The sequence below is a fragment of the Myiozetetes cayanensis genome, unplaced genomic scaffold, assembly GCF_022539395.1.
Source record: "Myiozetetes cayanensis isolate MyiCay16 unplaced genomic scaffold, myiCay2020 scf18, whole genome shotgun sequence".
NCBI classification, from domain to species: domain Eukaryota; kingdom Metazoa; phylum Chordata; class Aves; order Passeriformes; family Tyrannidae; genus Myiozetetes; species Myiozetetes cayanensis.
The window spans coordinates 1,824,708-1,845,851 of record NW_026087389.1 but is presented as its reverse complement, the minus strand read 5'-3'; the positions used below and the strand labels follow the sequence as shown (position 1 = coordinate 1,845,851).

At 46.8% G+C, this 21,144-nt stretch overlaps 1 protein-coding gene across 11 annotated transcripts in view; it reads right to left on the bottom strand.

Annotated features, from left to right (window-relative positions):
• The window catches only part of CRBN (cereblon), a 53,455-nt gene that overhangs the window by 15,265 nt on the left and 17,046 nt on the right, over positions 1-21,144 (bottom strand). For 3 of the 11 annotated variants that reach the window (XM_050313260.1, XM_050313262.1, XM_050313256.1), the window contains 4 exons: positions 19,485-19,770; positions 6,451-6,533; positions 6,230-6,342; positions 5,397-5,519 (listed from right to left, as the gene is read on the bottom strand). Coding sequence is in view for 2 of the 11 variants with exons in the window: in XM_050313254.1 (XP_050169211.1) it covers positions 320-386 (67 nt within the window). In the remaining 9 variants the exon portion in view is untranslated. Of the gene's footprint in view, positions 1-319; positions 414-5,396; positions 5,520-6,229; positions 6,343-6,450; positions 6,534-8,148; positions 8,494-11,139; positions 11,155-19,484; positions 19,771-21,144 lie in introns of those variants that run through there. The other 8 variants (XM_050313259.1, XM_050313258.1, XM_050313261.1 and 5 more) reach the window with 6 other exon arrangements.

Here is a 21,144-nt window from a genome sequence, read left to right as displayed (position 1 = left end):
CGAAGCGTCCGGTTTGCCCAAGCCGGTGGAAACCCCACAGTGCTTTCACCCCAACACCGCCGACCGAGTGTCCCTTCTTTCACCCCGCCGGGGGATTTATGAGAGCCCAGGCCTTATAAAAGCAGGATTTGCGGCTCCACCGCTCACGGTTCGCCTCCCACCCACCGGGAGCGCCCGCAGCTCCAGAGCCCAGCACCCCCGGCCACACACGGCCGGCCCGGCGCTGCCCTCACGGCCCCTGAGCGCTGCCCGCTGTCCTCAGCGCCCCTCACATCGCCCTAACCCTCCCCTCCGCTCGCCCCCCCGGCCCGGCCCTTACCGGGCACCAGCTGGAGGTGGTTCCCCATGTTGTTTCGGGGCTCGCCGCCTCCCTCCTCGGCGGCCATCGCTGTTTACCCGGAGAGGAGCCTGGGAAGCGGCCGGGGCGGGGCAGCGGGGGGAGGAGGAGCCCGAGCCGGGGCCGTGGGCTGAGGGGAGCGGGACTTTCACCGACCCTCGAGGTTCTCACCGATCGTGGGCCGGTGGTGCCGTATCCCCCGGGCAGGGGCAGTTCCTCCGGCCCCCGGCTCGGCGGTGCCGGGGACAGCGAGCCTCTGCTGTCCCCAGAGGGCAGGGCCATGGCTGACCCCGTTAGAGCCTCCGGGCCGGCACCTGCTGAGGTGCCTCAGTGCCCGAGCCCGGCTTTGAGCCTGGCAGAGGGGCTGCATGTGGATAAAACCAGATGGATGGAGCCTGCTGGGTAAACGGCTTGAGAACGAAGCCATAAACACAACGATGAGATAAAAATCAGTCCAAGAGAGCGGTGGAGCGGGCGCAGGGAAGGGCCGGGGAGATGGTGAGGGCATCTGTGCTGGGAGGGGAGGCTGAGCGAGCTGGGGCTGTTCAGCCTCGAGGAGAGACGACCGAGAGGGAATCTCACCAATGCACACAAATATTAATTATTTAATTATTAAATTACAAAGGGCCGGCGCCAAGAGGATGGAGCCAGGCTCCTCTCTGTGGTGCCGAGCAGTAGCACGAGAGACAGCAACGCTGAGACTGATGCCCAAGAGGTTCCATCTGAAGATGAGCAAAAACTTGTTTTCTGTGCAGTGACAGAGCACTGGAACACGTTACCCAGAGGGTGTGGAGTCCCCTCAGTGGAGATATTCCAAGGCCTTTTTTGCAGGGCAGAATTCTGCACTTTTGTGTTTTGACTATCTCCCATTTCAGTTCGGCAATAACATTCTCCCTGGACCAGTGACAGAGGAAACTAATGATTAGCCAGCGAGCAAAACACTCATTTTTATATTTTTTTCAATCAGAATTAAAATGTTTTAGAGAAGCACATTTAAAAGACAAATAGCACTCTAATTTCCTTACCGTCATGGGTGGGCAATTCCAAAATAATCACTATCTATACTGACCTGAATGTGCCTTTAGAGCAACAATCACTACCACATTTGCCAAATGAGGAATGTAGCACAAATACTAAGCATTTATAAGAATACAATAATCACTGAAATTATTAAGTTCTGATTCCATAAGTTTTCCTGCATTATCTCAGTGTAATACACACAATTGCAGGGCATTGTGTCTGTTAATACACCATAATAAAAACAATCAAATGTTTTTGTTGTCAGGCTGGTTTGAGCCTGGCCAGCTGAAGTATTAAAAATTATATGAGCCACTCCTCCAAACCCTGGGGTTTCATTAAAAAAGTTATGCTAAATATACTTCTTTTGATATGCTAATCCATTTTGATTTCTGTTGGTTTTTTACTGGATTGCTGGGGGTACATTTAAATCACACTTTTAAGCTCGTTTCTGCAGTCTTGAGGGAGAGACCTTATTTTTTAGTGGCTCCTGAGATTCTCCAATAATTCCTTGACTGAAAGAACTGAGATTTCTTTTAGGAAGCACTAAATTCAATAATAATCATCATAAAATGATAAGTAGTGGAAACTCTGGGAGCAAAACCCAGGATTTCCCTATCTCTAACTTTGGGTGCTATTGCATCTCTTTATGCCCTTAACATTTTAATCCCTCCCAGCATGTGGTGTGTTCCCAAATGGAGACTGGAATCACTGGAAGATGTTTGCTATTCCTCCAGGCCAGATTACAAACAGGTTGCAGACTGAAGAGCAACATCTCAGTCCCAAGTTATCTGAGTAAATTTGGTGAGGGCAAGGCTATGTATATCCCAGAGTCCATCAGTTAATCTGGCCAGTGCCAATCTGTCTGAGAGTCCCCAAATTGCTGTAATTTCCATGAAGTCAGAGCACTCCAGTGGGATGAAGGGCTTTTTTGCTTTGGAGCAGCTGCTTCTCACAGATACACCCAGACAGCTGGGGTGAGCTTTGCTTCTGGAAACAGCACTCCTAAAATAAAATGGAAGTTCAAATGCCACATCACCAGTCCTGGGAGGTTTCATCCCCAAATTCAAGTCATCTCCCGTGGCTGGTTGGGAATAGTGGCTAATTGCAAAGTGGTTCTTGGTTAACCCCTGAGTGGTTTGGAGGCAGAGGACATTACTCACCTTTCCAGGAGAAAAAGGAACAAAGAAAAGGACAGCAGTGCAAAAGAGATTGAGAATTTAGTTTAGTATTCATTTAGTGTTAATTCAGTTTTCATCCCAGGTCATAGTCGGGATGAGGAGAGCAAAGGTTTGAGTGCTGGTTACCTGGCCTTGTGCATTAATTACAGGGGCAGTTCTCAACACAAGGTGTTTGCAAACAACCCCCAGCCTCCCCTTGCCAGTCATTCCAAGCGGGATATGTGCTCTACCAAAAACACAGCTCACCTTCCCCCCCCCCAAAATATACCATTTGGTCAGTTTGTTATTTAACCACAGTGCTTTCCCTCCCAGATTCCCATCCTGCATCCACTGTGCTCAGGAGGAAAACTGGTAAATGGATGAAAAAGGAACTCAGAGCAGCTCTACTGAGAAAACCTTTGCCATGTAAAATTCCAAAGCTCCTTTACATCCCTCAGCTCCCTCCTCTGTCTGCACTAGTTGAGAGAAAAGTTGTCAGAATGTATAAGCAGCCAATGCCCTCCCTCATGCCCACCTACAGACTGGAATTCAGTGGAAAACTAAATGAATTCCCTCTCTTGCTGGAGGAAGAGGCACTAGATGGTGCTGTAACATTCACTTTGGCAGGATTTCTCGGGGAGAATCACTCGGCTGTGCTGCACTGGCAGCTTTGGGGGCTCTATTTATAGGGGATTCACAGCAAACAATGGAAAAGTTTGATCTCCGACCTTCTCCTTTTAAATGAGGGGTTTGTGTGTTTCCACAACGCACTGTTTTGACTGGGTTGTTTGAAAAGTAGTCTGTGTAGTCTAATTAAACCAGCAAAAGTCCTCTGTAAGTGTGCCATTGATTTCTCCCCTGCCAATAAATTGGCTTGTTATCCACCCAAACCCGCTGCTGTAGGCAGAACAAAGCAATCTGTCCAAGTATTCCAAAGTAAAAAGTGACTCCCAACCTTTACAGGATCTATTCAGTGCTGACAGGAAGAAAGCAGTTACAGGACAAAAAGAAAATCTGTACTTTGGACATGAAAAAAGGCAATTACAAAAAATCTGTGACACCATTTTGATACCAACAACCAGGCAGCCCCAACACTAAAGACACTCCACGTGTCATGTCCACGTGGCCAAGGAAATTCCTGGCTTTTCAGGTTACCAGTTGAATTTATTACTCCCTTTGTAACCACTTTGTTGCACAAATTAGGGTAATGCAGGTGTTACCTGTCAGTTTAGGCACCCAGCAAACAGGGAAAAATTCCTTTTTCTAACTGTAAAAGCAGCCCAGACCCTGAGCTGTCAGCTCTGCTTACACCAGACTTGCCCTCCCAAAGCTACTAAATCATCAGAGTTGTCCATTTCAATATTAAATGTACTCATAGAACACAAACCATGGGAGGTGATACCAAAAGCATAAAAGCCAGTGATGGACAGAACTGTTGTAGGATAAGTGTGGTTGGACAACACCTGGGGAGTTAAAGAGCCACAGACGACCAGTTGATCCCAAAGCAGCTCGTTCTCTCCTCAGTTGGTGGTGTAAGAACAGGGCACATTTATGACTCTTCACTATCTGCTGCCTGGGCTGGTGACAAAGGAGCAGCTCTGAATATGCAGAAGGCCCCAGACAAAGAGCCCGTCAGCCAGACGTGCCCGTCACTGTGTGGGGAAGCAAACTGTGTGCCAGGGAACCCTGGCCAAGTAACAAACTGTTTGGGGTGTGTGCCAAACCCACCTTCAGCACAGCTGATGGACAGCCTGGCAGGGAGAGCAAATGGGGCTGTAAACACAAATTTGGTTCAACAAAGGGGAGAGAGAGTGAGAGAAAACTCCAGAACACTGGCTGAGAGGGTACACCAAGTCAGAGAGACCCCACGTCCTCAGGACCTTCAGGAATATTGCCTCTACATAAAGCCAGAGTTTCCAGACACGCTCCCAGGCCATGGGAGATGTGTCCATAGCTTCCAGGTGGAGCTTAACACAGACCCCTGGTTTAACACATAAAGAAGATTTATCAGAGCTATGGGTTTGATATTTCCTTTAATTGTTTTCCATCACAAAGGTTTTGGTTGTCTTTGCATTAATGAGGTTCCAAGATCTTTACCCAGCATAGACAAGAGTGACTCAGAGTCACAGAATCACTGGGGGTGGAAAAGACCTCTGAGATCACCGAGTCCAACCCTTGACTGAGCACCAACCACCTTGTCAATTAGACCACGGCAGTGATCTAAGACTCCACTGAGTCTTACCACCTGTAACCTCTCTTTTCCTTTCTCCATTGTTCCTGCTGGACCTGTCAGCAAGTTCCAGGTATATATAGTTCATTGTCTAAATAGTTCTGGACATTATTGCCCAAAGAGATCCAACTAATGCTGTCTGAACAGGAGTTTGTGTGCAGCTCACTTCAGCAATCCCTACTCACAGTGGGAGCACTGTCACTTCTATACATGTATATATTAACTAGCAGAGACAAATTGTTCCCATATATTATGCAAAATAATGTAAATGGCTTTATATACATTTAGATAGAGGTAGTTTGTTCATAAATCTCACTTCAGTTAAAAATACAGAGTACTTAGTGTGAGTTAAAAGTGCTGGTTCTCTTTCAGGGTGTATTTAGAGCGTGCTGCCTCCATTAGCCATGCAGGGAAATCACTTTGTGCTCAGGGAGGTTCAGGGAAGTTAATATGGCAACATTTACAACAACATTGTCCTTAATCCTGGGGAATTTATCTTGGAAGTTTGTCTAGGGGAAGAAGGCCAGTAACTTCAGCAGATGACGGCAGTGAAAACATCACTGAGTCAGGGTTAAACATTGAGAAAGAGGGAAGGAGACACAGCAAAGGCTTGGAAATCAAGACCTTTTTGGTTTGTTATTTTTGGTCTCACCTTAGTAGAAACTGAGCACACTCTCTTTGCAGGCTGCTTACTTTGGCTTTCTCCATTTCTTGGGCTGAAATCTCATTCCCCAACTTCTTCAGTGGTGGCACTGAGTGTTGCATCACTGCATCACTGCAAAGATGATGACAAAAATATGTGTTACAATGTCATGGACATAAACTGCTCACAGTGGACATAAATGCCAAACTCTGGGTTTCTGCAAGGGGGAGCAGAGGAACAGGCAACGCTCTTGTGCTTTTGGAGTCCTCATTTCCACAGAATCACAGAATGGTTTGAGTTGGAAGGAACCTTAATAATCATCCCATCCCACTCCCTGCCGTGGGCAGGGACACCTTCCACTAGCCCAGGCTGCTCCAAGCCCCTTCCAACCTGGCCTTGATGTCACACATTTCAGCCAAACACTTCACTGAGCATCCCAGTCCTGTTCTGGAGGCATTTCCCAGAGCCTGCATCCCCTTGGAACAGCCAAGTCCTTTCGGGAGGGTCATTCCAGCCTCGGAGCTGTTCAGATCCTCCAGTGTTTAAAATCCATCCAGCAGCCAGTTTGGTCTCTGCTGGAAGGAGTAAAAGGCCTCTTGCTTCCAGCTGTGTGGAAAGCTCTGTCAGACAACCTCTCTCACGTACAAAACCACTCACAGAGCAGAATTTTCTCTTTACCAGCATCACCAGCACGTTAAGGGGATTCCTCTACCTGAGAGAACCTCCCAGTGAAACACTGAACTGAGCAACAGCTTAAAGGACTGGGGATAAAGCAACAGTGAAGAGCCCCACTGGGAGTGGGAGGGAAATAGAAGTTCAGAAACATGGAAATTCTCACTCACTTCTGCACAAGATGCTCCAGGAATTTGATTACCTGCACCTTCAGAGTACCACCTGGATATTTAGCTGGCATCAAATCAGCTCTCAGCAGAGAGTTTTGTTGTGTCTGTGTGTTCTGAGAGGTAAAAATAACACAGTGATCACATTTTAAGGTGTTATCTAATTGCAGAGAATATAGCAGTGCAGAAATTCACTCCTCAGAGTTATCACACCCAGTTTTCACCTTGTTTAAGGGCAGATGTACACGGATTCCAAAAAGAAACAGATGTTTTCAAACCATCACAGCTCCTTCCTAGGGGTAATTACCTGTAAATAGTGAGGTTATTAATGCTATTAGTTGAATATCACTGTCTTCCAAGCATGACAAATTCATCAAAGTAGAAGTTCTAGCACAGAAGTCCCACCTAGGATTAATTTCCTCCAATGCCCGAGTGTTTAAGCAGATTTTCAGCAATAGATCATATTTTGTGGGCCATTCACCAAGCAGTTGATTTCCTCCAATGTTCTGAATCACTGGAAGCTCCACATTTTACAACACCAACACTGACTCCAAATTTGTCACTGATTTCACGCTTCACAAGTTTTAAGACTCTGAAGAAGCCAACAAACTGTTCCACAAGGAACTGACCTTCATTTAATGACCTGTCATAGTCAATGGCAAATAAGAACAGGAACAACCAAATGGAGATATAGATTTATAAACTCAAAATAATATTTTTCCCCCCTTTTTGATTAAATTTCATATTAAATCAAATATTGTAGAGTTTAAATATAACAGATACAGCTCAGCATGTTCTCTTCAGGGTGTTTTTTAAATAATGTATTTTGTACATGTAATTTTTTTGGCATTTAGTTCCACTACAGTGGAGGCCAATTCATTTTGTCTTTGCCTAAATTTCTGAAAATTCAATTAGTCCATTAATCTTATATTACTAATGTGGACATACAAACAATTTACTAATGGCTTTTGGATGGAAAATTGGATGTCTTCTCCCATTTTAAATATCCTATTGTTTTGTTAAAGAATCTTCCCACCCATTCCATGTTATGGAAGGCAAATCTAAGGCACAAAAGGCGTGAGACTGCTGGGAATTAATTTCCAAAGTCAGGTAAAATGTCATTCCATTGTTCTTTTAAAAATCATCCCCCTAGCACCTGTAACACAAGGAAATGAAAAATGGGAGAGGCTATTAAGCTAAATGGCCTTTTGGAAAGCTGGAGCAAAAGCTTTACAAATGATGTATTGAGGGAGGGCAGCTCAATGCTGTGTTTTCTGTGGTTTCTTTATGTTTTGTTCTTCCCCCAGATAAGCAGGGATTGAAGTAAAAAGAGGCCTGACCAGACGTGTGTTCACTGCCTCCATCATTAGGCTCTGACACTCAACTGGAAGAAGACCCAGCCATCAAAGGCAAAATGGAATAATTCCCTTTTAATTCCTTCTTTATGGGGATCTGAGGAAGGCTGGGTTAGAGAAAAGGAGCCTTGTGTCCCCTGAGAGCATCTCATTGTGCTCAGCCCCGGCAGCGAGAGGAGCGAGAATCGATATTGCACCGGAGACGCCTGCCCCGCTCTGCCTCAGATGCTGGCAGTTCAGAAGGAAAAGGCACTTTGGGCAGAAGTACCCTGGTGACACAGTGGGATTTTAACCCTGGCAGCCAGGAACGCAGGGCCAGGAAGCTGCTGATAATTCCCAGGTTTCCCTGTCAGAAACACTCGCAGTGCTCTGCTGTTGATTTATCCCCAAGACCCACGGGGGTAACTGGTTTTAGCTTAAATATCACTGGTTTCCCAGTGCATCCCCTCTCTGGCTCTTTCCATCTGTTTTATTTTTGGGAGTAGTTTTGCAACATATCTCAGTAAAGCTTCTAAAAGCAGTGGATTCGGGGGTATTTTTAAGGACAAGCTCCTTTCATTTCCAAACCTGAGGGAGCTCCTTCCATCTTCTTAGAACGGGTCAGAAAGGGACAAACTGAAACAGCTTTGCTGATCTCAAGGCATCTGGGAGCTGCTTTCCAGGGGAAATTCCAGCTGGCAACTGCTGTAAGAGTCTGAGTTCCAAGCTCCATCAGAATGGACAAGTGGATTGGAAAGAAGATGGAAATGGTAGTCCAATGTTATTTAAATTTAGCCAAAATGATGCAGTTCTACATTCCATGATCATTTAAATGTATCCCCTCTCCATCCACTGGCACTTGCTGAGCAAACACCACGTGCAAACAAATCTGCCCTTTCCTCCAAGCTGGGAAAAGTGACCTTCCAACCAGGAAACTGCACATGAGCACTGAGATATCACCAGGTTTTCAGAGCAAACCCCTACCTGAGACACACAGAAGAAACCCAGGGGATTACTAGTGAGAGACAAAAGGAAGCACATTCCAGAGCAGTGCTGCTCCAGAGGATGGGAAATGCTGTCATTTAAGCAACTCTGTTCCCCAGTCACCTGAATAAAAAGGATTCAGCCAAAGGACCCTACATAGGACAACTCTATTTGCTGAAGCAGATTCAAAGGCAAAGAATTTATTCCACTGACAAAATAATTAAATCATTAATAACTGCATGCACATAAATTTGGGACTGAATGATATCAATTAAATTCAATTAACATCTGTGCAATGCTTTGAGGACACAAAACGTCATGTAACTCTAAAGAATTCTTTGAATTAATCCTATTAATCCTATTTTTAGGATTTATTAATCCTAAAACAGTTTTTGCTGCCTTAGCACACTGCTAATGTGAAAATCACTATAAGCAAAGGCAGGGGTGCTCCCAAGATTTAGGGTGGCTGGTAGTGCTTTTGTATGAAGAAGTAAGTTTTTTTCCATGAAATCAAGTTCCACTTGAAACCAGCAGTTATAGGCAAATCAATATTGATGACATTTTTAAAATAACCATATTCTTTGTATCAGTATTGATTTCAGCAGGAGTGACTAAAGAAAGGATATACATAAATATACCCAAAAAAAAAGAAGGGTTGGATATTAATGTCATCTTTTATCATCGTAGGCACTAACATGGCTGGAAAGTATTGATTACCTTAAAAGCTCCTAATAACTAAAGAACTATTGACTTAATATTTTTCTCTAATCCTCCATGAAATTTTACAGTAAGTCCTGATGTATTTTCAGTTAAGAGTTTTAGGGCTGAACTATATCATGTACTTATCTGAAGTGTCAGCTCTGGGGCTTACACAGCAGCTGATGAGAGCTCTGGAAAAGGTGAGTTATAACTCCCAAGATTTAAGGATGGTTTCAGGGACTTGGGAAATAGATACATCTTCTGCTGTATATTATTCCATAGCATTTGTCTCTTAAATAATCTTTATAATTAGGGAATAATCTAATAGAAATTTATTCAGTGGAAACAAGGGTTCTGTTCATAATTACTCAACTACAGCTGTTCTGAAAATTCCCTCATCATTGTAGAAGTGTCTCAACAGCCTTTTTTATTGCTGCCTATTTTCCCATCACTGACACACTCACTGTCAGGTTTTCTAAAACTCCAATGGGTGGTACTGATCAAACTTAAATAAGGGACTAGTGAAAGAATACTTACCCAAACATCTGAACTCCTCTGATCCCTTCAAAGTGAGTGGATCATCTGCTCCCAACCCACTGTCAGGGACACCTTCCACCAGCCCAGGTTGCTCCAAGCCCCGTCCAACCTGGCCTTGGACACTGCCAGGGATGGGGCAGCCTCTGGGCACCCTGTGCCAGGGCCTGCCCACCCTCCCAGGGAAGGATTCCTTCCTCATCCCCAATCCAAATCCACCCTCTTTCCACTTAAAGCCCCTTGTCCTCTCTAGATCCTGGCCCCTGAGATCCTGCTTTGTCATGGAGCAACTGCAGAGCTTTTCACCTTGAACCCCGTTTGGTTTGGGTTCAAACCAAGCAGCCAAGAGGTTTCCAGCCCCCCTGGGTGCTCCTGAGGCCCCTTTGCACTGTGGTTCTACAATTTTGTCTCCAATATCCCATTCCAATCTATCCAGCCCTTCCACCCCTATAAACCTCACCTCAGTCCAAACTGCTGATGCAGAGAAAAGCTTTGTTCACCCTCAGCAATTCCCCCGAGCCAAATTTTATCCATTCCAAGCCATATTTACAGAAATACCTTCACCAGTATTACAAGAACATCTCTTTGCTTTCCCCCCAAAAAATACAGAGTTTTAGATTAAGCACTAGCAGCAGAAATAGCATAGAAAGAGAGGTGCAATTATAGAGCTCCTTCTGCCTGACATCCTGGTATCACCTAAACTCCCAGCTTCCAAGACCTCTTCCTGGAATGAAGGTGGTACATAATGGGATCCAGCAAAGAACAGACTGGTTTTCCCTTGCCTCCAGTAAAACTGAGGACTTTGCTTGATGCCATGAGTTACATCTAATCCTCAGCGATTGCTTTGGGCTCAATCCTGTAATCACTTATTTATGGAGCTATCTTTATTACAGGAGCAGCCTCATTAAAACAAATGGCTGGGTTATTCATGTTTTCTTTGAAGGGCTCCTCAAAGCCATTTAAGTCCTGTTTAAGCCCTGCTTTCCCTGGCTCTTACCAACCCTCTGCAAGGGTTTGGCATCACCTCCATCCCAGGGTGGGAGCATCCCAGCTGGGAGCTCCCCCCCTCCCTCACACCCAGGGTAGCTGGCCCTAGAGCTCTGCCCTCAGAGGAGTCAGAGCACGGCACTAATTATTTTAATGACTGGAAATGAACTGTGAATTCCTTAAGAGCCATTGAAGCAAAACATTTTCAGTCAATCTCCCCCCATTAATACCAGAGCACTGGAGATTGCTCATATCTTTAATAAGATGCAGTACATCTGCTGGATTTCCCTAGTTAATATTAGGCCAAGTGTTAAAATACCAAACCTTTAGATGTAATAAAGGAAAAGGACCAAAAAAAAAAAAGACAAAACTCACAACATCTGAGCTGTGCTGAGCTGGAGTGTTTGTGTCCATCAGTGCATCCCCAGGAGAGCTGGAAGGGAATGAGTCCAGGGCTCCCTGCTCCTCCTGCAGCACCCAAGTGGCCTTGGCATCCCCAGGCAGCTTGGGATGCTGTGTGGGATGTGGGACAGTGTGGGATGCAGGATGCTCTGGGGGATGAGGATGCTCTGCTGCACAGGGCCCGGCTGCGTGGCTGGCTCTGCGTTTTGTCATCTCCAGACCAGCAGTTATTCCTCTCTCCCTGCTTGGTTATTCCTTCTCTAACTGTGCTGCTCATTGCTGATTTGCTTTTTCTTTGTATATCCAAGGAAATGCAAATATGGAATTTAATCAGCAGGATGAGACACGACAGCCAGTGTTTGCCAAACAGTTTAGTGAGCCTGAGCACCTCCATTAGAAACAGAAGTTGCAGCAGCTTCAACAGACGATTTTCAGGCAGCTCTGCCCATCCATGCAGAAAGAATTCACCTAAAATCATGATTCATTTTTTAAAATGCTGCCTGAGCTTGAGTCCCTTAAAAAATAAAAACGTCATTACTAATTCAGGGATGTTTTCATCCCGTCACAAGTGCTGGCATGCAAGTGTGGCACACACAGACATTAACAGCCCTCAGCCCCGTGCTGGGGGTCCTGAGCTGTCTCCAGTGCCCTGGCACAGCAGCCCTGGACAGGGAGACCTCATCCAGCCCCTCCAAGAGCAGGGCAGAGCCATCCAGTGCCACTAACTGCTCTTTTCCATGTGGAAGCAGCAGAATGTGGATCAGATTGCAAACGGAGCTGAGATTAAACACAGCTTTTAATGGCTCTGCAAACACATCTGGGAAAAACATCCGCGCATTCACCACTAAATTAACTCCTCATTTTTTTGCCAATATGGCCCTGCTTGCATTCTGCTGCAGCCCTGGCTCTGCAGATGCCTTCCCTCAGTGCTGGAGCTCCTTTACTTCAGGAAGAGATGCCCATTTTTGCTGTCAGGCGTAAACTGGAGCAGAAGGATTTTCACGGTGCTCAGACCGATGCTCCTGACTGTGGGTGATGCCAACCAGACCCCTCCATCTCCAAGGCTGGAGCCCACATTGCCACAGCCTGGCTTCAGGTCTGTGGTTAGCAAACAAGTCAAGGCATCGAGTCTTGTCTTCCTTGACTCAGGAATCCTTTGAGGTTCCTCAAACACCCTCATTGTGGGAAAGGATTGAGCCCAGTTCTTCTCAAAGGCCACAGGTGCTGAAATTCCAGACTCAAGTGTGATCCATTTGAAAACAGGCTTGGAACAGGTTGCCCAGAGAAGATGCCCCATCCCTGGAAGTGTCCAAGGCCAGGTTGGACGTGGCTTGGAGCAACCTGGGCCAGTGGAAGGTGTCCCTGCTCATGGCAGGGGGTGGAACAAGATGTTCTTTACAGTCCCTTCCAACCCAAACCATTCTGGGATTCTGTGATAAGGGACCCCACAGCCTTCCTCCTCCCTGATTACACATCTGCTCAAACTCTGCTGGAGAGAATATTCAAAATGAAAAATCAGGAAGAAGGGCATTTCTTCAGTGCTAATGTTCCTTTCAGCAGCACTCAGCCCTGTTCTGCAGAGGCACAGTGGCCGTGGGGTCCACGTTCCCCGTGAGCACACAGAGCCCTCTGCAATGGCACTGAATAATTCACCCCGGTTCTGACCACCCTGAACAACAAACCTACCAGCTGTAGTGAGAAAACCTCAGTGAGAACCCTCTGTGGGGATGCACTGCCCTTCTTGTGCCTGCCCAGGGCTGTGCTCAGCCTCTGCTGGGACTCCCATGGGCCCCTCCAGCCACGCCCTCTCTGGTTTTACCCACTGAATAATTTACCATCCTGGTTCTGTTCCTGCAATAGGATTGCTCAGCTCACAGCACTCTGACAGGTATCATTTCCTTAAATTCAGCTGGGCCTGCTGGCTGGTTCCAAGAACACAGAGTCCTCCAGCCCATCTCCCACCACTGTCCCAGCATCCCAGCTCCCAACTTGTCTCTTTGATGGCAATAATCATATTTCATACTCACTGCTACATCCTCTGCCCCCTCTGGGCTGCTGAGCATCCAACTGACCCCTGCAGTGCCTTTGCTTAGGCAGCCAAAAATCCCAGGGATTTGGAAGAGGAGAGCAATCCTTTCTCCTTGCAAATATTGCTGTGTGTGCGACAGGAGAGCAGCTCATTCCCTGCCCGTGCCCATCACTCACAGGGGGAGCTCAGAAAGCAAACCCAAGATGAATTTCCTTCCAGTAATTTTCCTTTTGCCCATTATTGCCTGCACAATGCACCATAACTGCACATTTCTTTGTGGCTCAGATAGAAAGAATTGTTTAGCTGTTTATGAAACAACGGGGTTGAATGAAACCAGTCACATTATGTTGTCTGGAATATGGGAATTAATTGGAAGACACGAAGATTTACTCGAGTTTGAAATACCAAATGGGGTTGGGAGTAAGTTAATGGCAACCAGGATCAGAATGGGACTGTGGAAAATGGAAATTTTATTTTAATTCCTGCTGAAGTACTTTTGTAAATGAGTTTGTTCTGCCTCGCTGTGAGAGGTTTAGCACAGCTTGCTTTGCCATTGCATATTTAAATGTTATCCAAGGGGATGTTAAATACAGTGACCAGATCACATTCATCAGCAACTTCCTCTCCTAAATAAAACACCAGGGAAGAGACTGTGGCAAGTGGGGGGAACCTCCTGGACAAGGAACATGAAGAGCAGCCAGTGCTGGGAAGCTGAGGAGCAGAGCACCCCACCCCTTCCTCTGCTCCCTGGAGCACTCACACGGGGCTTTGGATCCTGTAAACCCAAAATGTCAACACTGTCGTTTCAGAAAAGCCAGTGTGGCATTTTCAGAGGGTGTTTCCACCTCTGCCTGTTGTGCCTGCACTAATTGCTGGTGCTGGGGGGGATTTTTTCGGTACAAGAGGCACATCTGCAGAAAATGCCACGTGTTTATTCCCTAGAATGAAGACAAATAGCAGGAAGGGCTCCAAATGCTCTCAGCAGCAGTGGAATAACTCCACAATAGCCCTCAGAGCCCAGTGAACATCTCACAAAGCTCAAGCAGGATTTACACTGCACATGGAAATGGAAATGTGGGCCATTAACAGGAAAGCTCCAATCAGGGAAAGGAGGGGGAAATGGTGCTTTTGCCACTGAAATGCTTTTTGAGGGGATTGCCAAGAGCCCAAAGTGCCAAAGGCAGGCAGGCAGCAGATGGTGTGGGGGGCATCACTTGGGCTTCACACTCCTGAGACGGGCAGAGGCTTCCATAAATGGGAAGCATTGTTGGGGAATGGTAGGAAAAGAGATGCTATTTATTTTGAGTATCTGAGGAGTATTTCCTGCACTGGAGGGTAATGAAAAAAGAGACCAGAAAATTGTCCCTGTACAGTGGGAGAGGATGCAAAGCTGGGATGCTCCACTCACCATGTCTTGCCTCAAAGGACCTTCAAAGGCCACGCTTGTTTTATCCCAGTTCCTTTCCAAGGGCACAGAACTCAGCTCTCCTGGCTTTTTTTCACCAGGATAGCACAGAGTTTTTGCAAAGACATTTTCGTTGCTACCAAGAGATGGTTGAATTCCCCCATCCCATCACACCAGGAGATACAATCATTTCCTCAGCAACTTCCCATCTTCCTCCTCTCCCACAGCAGAGCCAATCTCCTCCTCCTCCCTTTTCTTTCACCTCCTCCTCTTTCTCCTCTTCCTTGAAAGACAAGGCACCAGCTGGCATTAAGAAAAAAAAAGCCCATTTCCTTCTCCCCTCCTCCCCACCAAAACATTCACAAGCTTCAATTTGCCTCGTGTTTTCCACCCCCAGTTTGGAGGAGCCTCTTGCTGGCCACGGGCACCTCACCTGCCCTGGGAGCTGGGACAGTCCCAGGAGCTGCTGATCCCTGGGCACAGAGGTTAATCCAGCTGGCACAAACCCATCAGATCCTCTCAGAATTTTATTACAACCTTTTTTCCACCCCCCCCCCTTCATTTCTTTTTACATCTCTCTCCCACTGATCCCTTAATCCTTGCCCTCAGCAGGTTGTTTATTTTTTTATCTAAACATCTCCTGCCATTGTTTAATATTCCCTTCCAAACATTTGGTTTCTCCTGCCCTTCCTTAGCACAAAACAGCCCAGGACCAAATCCCACTGCAGTCCTTTCAGTTTAACATCTGCTTATTTTACTCCAGTTGCTCTTCCACAAAGTATTTCTAAACAATCCAATATTTTGCTCCTCTAATGAACCCAGAGCTCACCGAGCCCTGCTTGAGGCATCTGAGTTTACTACAGGTTTAGAGATCACACCTTTCCAGAAGCACCAGCTCTTACACTACTGGAAATTAAAACTATTAACAGCTTTTTGGGTTATTTTGCCCTCAGGCTAAAGCAGGCTGCTGTTGCAAGGGAGTTATTCCTGAGCTATTGCTCTCTGCTTGTTCCTCCACAAGGACAGAGTTAAAAAAAATACTTTGCAATGCTGTAAGCTTAAAATATGTGAAAAAGGGAAAAATAACAAGTCTGAAACATTTGCAAGTGAAAACACATCATGCAATTCAAATTCCTTTAGAATTTACAAAGCAGAGAAGTTGTCAAGTGTCAGTCCAAATTTTTCCTTACAGTTCGTGTTTTTCCACCCTCCCTTTCAAACCTCCCCCCAGATTCCCAGTTCACGTGGCAGTGGGAGCACAGTGAGCATGGATCCCCCTCCAGCAGCACCAGCTCCCTCCTGGAGTGACCAAAAGGGGGAATTGTGGCTTCAGAGCCCTCACTGGTCCCCTCCACTTAAAGGACAAACTGCCCTTGGACGTGGTCACACTGGTTTGAGAGAGGATCTGTAATTTCAGGAAGCATAATCTGGGATAACAAGGTTTTACAGGGATCTAAGTAATTCCTGAAATCATATCTCCTGCAGTGCCAAGTCCCCTCCATCAATCTGTGTCAGCCCCTCGGCTCCCACTCCCATTAGGATTGTGGATTCAGTGGAGCTGCAGTGCTGCTGCCTCAGTGCTTGGCCCCCTGTCAGGCAGGAATCCTGGAAAAGCTGGAACACTGGCTGCTGTTGAATGGCTGAATGACACCCAGTGGCCAGGGCCACCTTGCTCTTCCTCTGCCACATCCCCTCCTCCTTCAGAACCGCTCCTGACAACCCAACAAACACCGGTACCGTCCAAATACTGAGAATCATGGAATCAGAGCCCATCCAGTGCCACCCCTGCCCTGGCCAGGGACACCTCCCACCAGCCCAGGGTGCTCCAAGCCCCGTCCAACCTGGCCTTGGACACTCCCAGGGCTGGGGCAGCCACAGCTTCTCTGGGCACCCTACTTTATAGGTTCCTTTAGCAAACCAAGGATCTCTGGGAGTGTTCACTCCTTTCCTCTGATTTTTCCAATTGATGAACACTAACCAGCAAAGATATAAAACCTTAAAACACTTCGGCCATCACCTTTTGGAACCTTTGCAGCCCTGCAAACACCATCTTCTGCTTTAGCACAGAGGAGCAGGTGGTGGTTGGGGCTGAGCTGTCACTGCAGAGGACACTGAACAGAGCTGGAGATGCCTGAGGAGCTGAGGGAGACCTTCAGGCAGAGTTTGGTGGTTTGCATGGACAGGCACAAAGAGTGAGCGCTCCAGAAAAGCCCTATGAGGCTGCAGAAGGGTGGAGATGCTGTGCAAGGCCTGGAGGAGTCGTGGGGTTTGAGGGGAAATCGCTGGAGGGGTGTTACTACTTTCCTGCATGAATACATTAACCTAGTTTCCAGGCAATTCCTGGATTTATACTTGGGAAAAAAAAATATTGTACTGCCTCTTCAGAACACACTCTGGAGGAGGGAAATGGGGTTTTCCATGTCAAGTAGGTCCCTTTTCAGTCACAGCCCTTTGGACACGCTTTAGCAGCATGTATACAAAATAAATATGATACAAAATAAATATGATACAAAATAAATATCTATACAAAATAAATATGTATACAAAATAAATATATATACCAAATAAACCCAGCGAGGCAGCTCCAAACTCATCCATCTACTCCTGATTAGTTCAGCAATACTGCCATCCCTGCATCACTTCAGATGCAAAGGAATGCCTTCCCTGCCTCCTGAATTCCACCTATTCTAAGAACTATTGAGCGACGCCCTGGGATTCAGCAGGATGTTTGTCAGCACATCGATTGGGCTTTGCCTGGCAGGGCACTTTGTGAGCAGCCAGTTCCTCCTGATCTTCCCTGTTCACCACACTGTGAATTCCCACCCAATTTCCAGCCCTGCTCTGTCCAGCCTGCTCCACAAGTCCCTGGACATCCAGCTCCCAGCCTGGATTTCCAGCAGGAGGCTTTGCAGCCAGGAATGCCCAGGGGCAGCTGGGCACCCCACTGCCTCCCCCACTGCACCCCCATCCCACCTGCAAGGGCCTGAAACCAGGAAACCTCCCTCACAATTCCAGTGCTAATTAATAACATTGATAAAACACACCAAAAACACCCAAAAGGGTGTCATGAGGAATTATTAGTCAGTCCCTGAGTGGGAACCAGCGTGATTGGCACAAAGAGATGGGGTAAATACCAGGACAACACATCACAAATACACTGGCCCTAAAAAAAAAAAACCTGCTACTTGAAGACAGTTGGGTAGAAGAAACCACTGCTTTCCTTCTTTTTCTTCAAACCAGTGGAAAGCATCACTCCATTAATACCAGATCAGCTGCAAAAGGTAATTTAGAAGCAGCTAATTACCAAACTTTGGGTCAACCTGCTGTGTGTGAGCAGCTGGATGAAGGTTGTAGTTCTGTGCCTGCAGGTTCCAGACCTCAGCTCTAAACGTGTTCTTCAGAGTCCTTGAAAAATTCATTCTCTTCACAGCTCTCCTCATTATTTATTAATTACTGTTATTGTGAATTCTGGATCACCATCATTTCCTCACTCAGGACTATAATTTTTCCCTCTCTCTCTTATAAAAACAGAGCCAGGAAGCCAAGTACCTGCCCCCAGGGTTTGAGTGTTCCCCCTTTGGAGAGCAGGATGGGGAGCCCCTTCTGCTCCAGGCTGGAGACGAGGGAAGGGCAGTAGAATAAGAAAACTTCCCTGTCATAGATCCAGTTTTATGTCTGGCCACCAGAAGTTTCCTCCAAGCCAGGAGGAGCCCTCTCTGTGCCCAGGTTTCCCCCATGTGAGGTACTTACATGGACCCAGCAGTGATTTATGGGAGATCCTCCAGGCCCTCAATGCTTTCCCTTTGGAAACTCCTGCCAGGAACATTCTGCATCCGTGTCCCAGAGCTGGCCTGGTGTCTGTAACTCCCTGATCCTCCCAGCAGCTCCTTTGGCAGCTTGTGCCAATTAGGGGCACGGGAATTCATCCCAATAACTGCCTTCATTACGGGAACAAGTTCTGACATGGAGGTGCAGCTCCAAACTCCTCTCTTCCCGAAGAGATCACCCAGATGGTTTCCCCCTCCTTGTGAAAGGGTTGGTTTTTCAACACCAGCTGCCTTGAGAGGAGGGGGAATCATCTCCTAATTACTGCTCAGCTGGCTGAGAGCACATTCTTGGAGCAGAAGGTATTAGATGGAGTTTTCTTACACCAAACCCAGCCAGAAAAAAAAGGAGTCCCAAAACCACCGCTGTTTTCCTTAATGTGAGGAAAATCTGTATTACAGAAAACACTCCAGCTGGGAGCCTGACTCTTCCCCCATTTTACACCATCTTGCAAGAAAAACCTGCATAAAAACCACTCAGGAGTCCAGAGTCTGTTTTTGTAGGAGGTGAATCACACACCCCCTCCAAGAATAAAGTGACAATTCCTTCATGTTTCTGACTTATGGATTAGAAAACCCTTCTCAGCAGCACTGATCAATGGCAACTTCAAAGAGAAACACGGCCCATCTATTACATTTTCTCCCAATTACATCCTTCTGCTGAGAATTGCATTTTAGCTGCCTTCCAGCCTTCAAGAAAAGAGGGAGCAGGATTTAAAAAAAAAAATAATAAAAAAAAAAGCTTATAAGAGATTTTTCCCTTTTGTTGAATCTAAACACCCCAGAGCTCGTTAAGCTGGGAGTAAATTCTGAACTGCTGGTGCAGGTGGGACCAGTTTCATGGTCTTTGCCAAATAATCGTAATTTTCTTTTCACTTTGTGGCCAAAGAAATGAAAGGAAAAAGGCATTAAAATGTATTTTGGGGTTGTTCCACCCTCCAAAAAAAGTTTTGTTGCCTAAACATTTGAAAAACTTATTTCAGTGACTCAGTATTTTTTATCCAGCCCAGTTAGTTCCTACAGTCCTTTAAAGCCTCCAAGATGTGTTTTTTTCCCAAACCTTCAAGCAAAAGGGGATGTCCAGTGAATGCTCTGGTCCTGCATCTTCCTAGAGGTAAAAGGAGCAGATTCCTCATGGCACCAGCAGGGAGAACAGGTGAGTGACAGTGGCTGATTATTAATGCTTTTGATTCAAAAATCGTTCCATTTAAAGGAATAAAGCTGTGGTTGAAGCTCCTGCAAGGCAGAGTGGTTTGCCCAGTTGAAAAGCTGTATCACATCAAGGATGGCTGGGTTTGAATTGTGCTTTGGCCATTAAAGTCACCCCCTTTTAGTGACACTTTCCCCTGGGAAAAGTCAGAGCACAAAGTGTGAGCATTTCACATAACTAATTTAAACATAATTCTATATTTTAAGAAAACTGGTTAGCTGCCAACAATAAAGCTGCTTTGTTACAATCTAGATTTGATTTTCATGAAGATAATAGCTTAGGTTTGCACATGCAAAGGCCGTGGTGGGATGTGCAGGGCTGAGCTGGGGGAACTCCTGAGCAGCCCTGGAGACAGAGACCTCCCAGGAAAACTTCCAGAGTGCTGCTCTCCCTGATCCAGCCATTTCTCAGCCTTGGGAAAAGGGCATTTTTCTTCCAGAGCCCATTATTTGGATAAATGGAGCGTGGCAGGGCAGGGCAGCAGGTCCAGGCAGCTGAGGAAAGGCAGGACAGGGCTCTGCAAAGGCAGCTCACCCAAGAGCTCTCCCCAGGAGAGAAAGCTGATTTGGTCACTTGGTTCTTTACATTCCACCAGCCCAAGTCCTGCTGGATATTTGTCATTGCACAAAGCATTTTCCTGCTCCTTCTGAAATATTCTTTATGTGGAAACTGCTGCTGAGGCACCACAGACGTGTGTTTGTGTTCCAGCAGGGCTGGAGCAGCCCCATGCCCACATGGTCCATGTGTTGTACTCCTGAGTTCCTGCCAGCAAACAGGGAGGAGGGGAGAGCCTGCCAGCCCCCCCCTGCCTGTGTTTTGGGGGAGCAGAAGCCTCTGAGGGTGTTTGGGGGTGCCAACCTGCCCGGGGTGCCAGAGCTGCTGACGCTGCAGCTGCAGCTCGTGGCTCCTGGGGAGGTTCCTCTGCTCTGTGGGCACAACCAGAGACCCTCAGCACCCAAAGAAGTGCAGCAAAGCTCCAAGTCTAAAAGCAGAGCCCTGGAGCAGCATTCCCTGGGATGTTGAGGATGCTCAGCCTTCGTGCTGATGCCTCCTGCAATGCCTGGTTTACACCCTTCCCTCCGAATCTGCCTCTAAAACACGATGTTCTCTTGTAATTCTCAGCTGGGAAAATCCCCCCCTTGCCCAGCTCTGGCTGCTTTTCACATCAAAGCAGCCTCATGCTCAGGTTTAACTTCCTGACATCTCTCTCTTCAGCTTGGCAGGTAAAACTGCATCAAACAGTGGGTTAAAAAATTGGTCTGGGGGGGGCCACTAGGCTGCAAGAATCATCACTTCGAGTTCTTACCACTGACAAATATTTCAGGTGGTTTAATCTCGAGCCCTGTTAACGCTGACTATGACAAGGGGCTGAGAAGAACTGCCTTCCCTGTCCCCAGGTGCATCCCCCGTGGCTCCTGCAGAGTAATGAGGTGCTGGGAGTTTGTAACACGTTGTTTCCTGACTGTTCAGGGCTATAATTGTCCATCCTGGGCACAGTGAGCCTGCACAC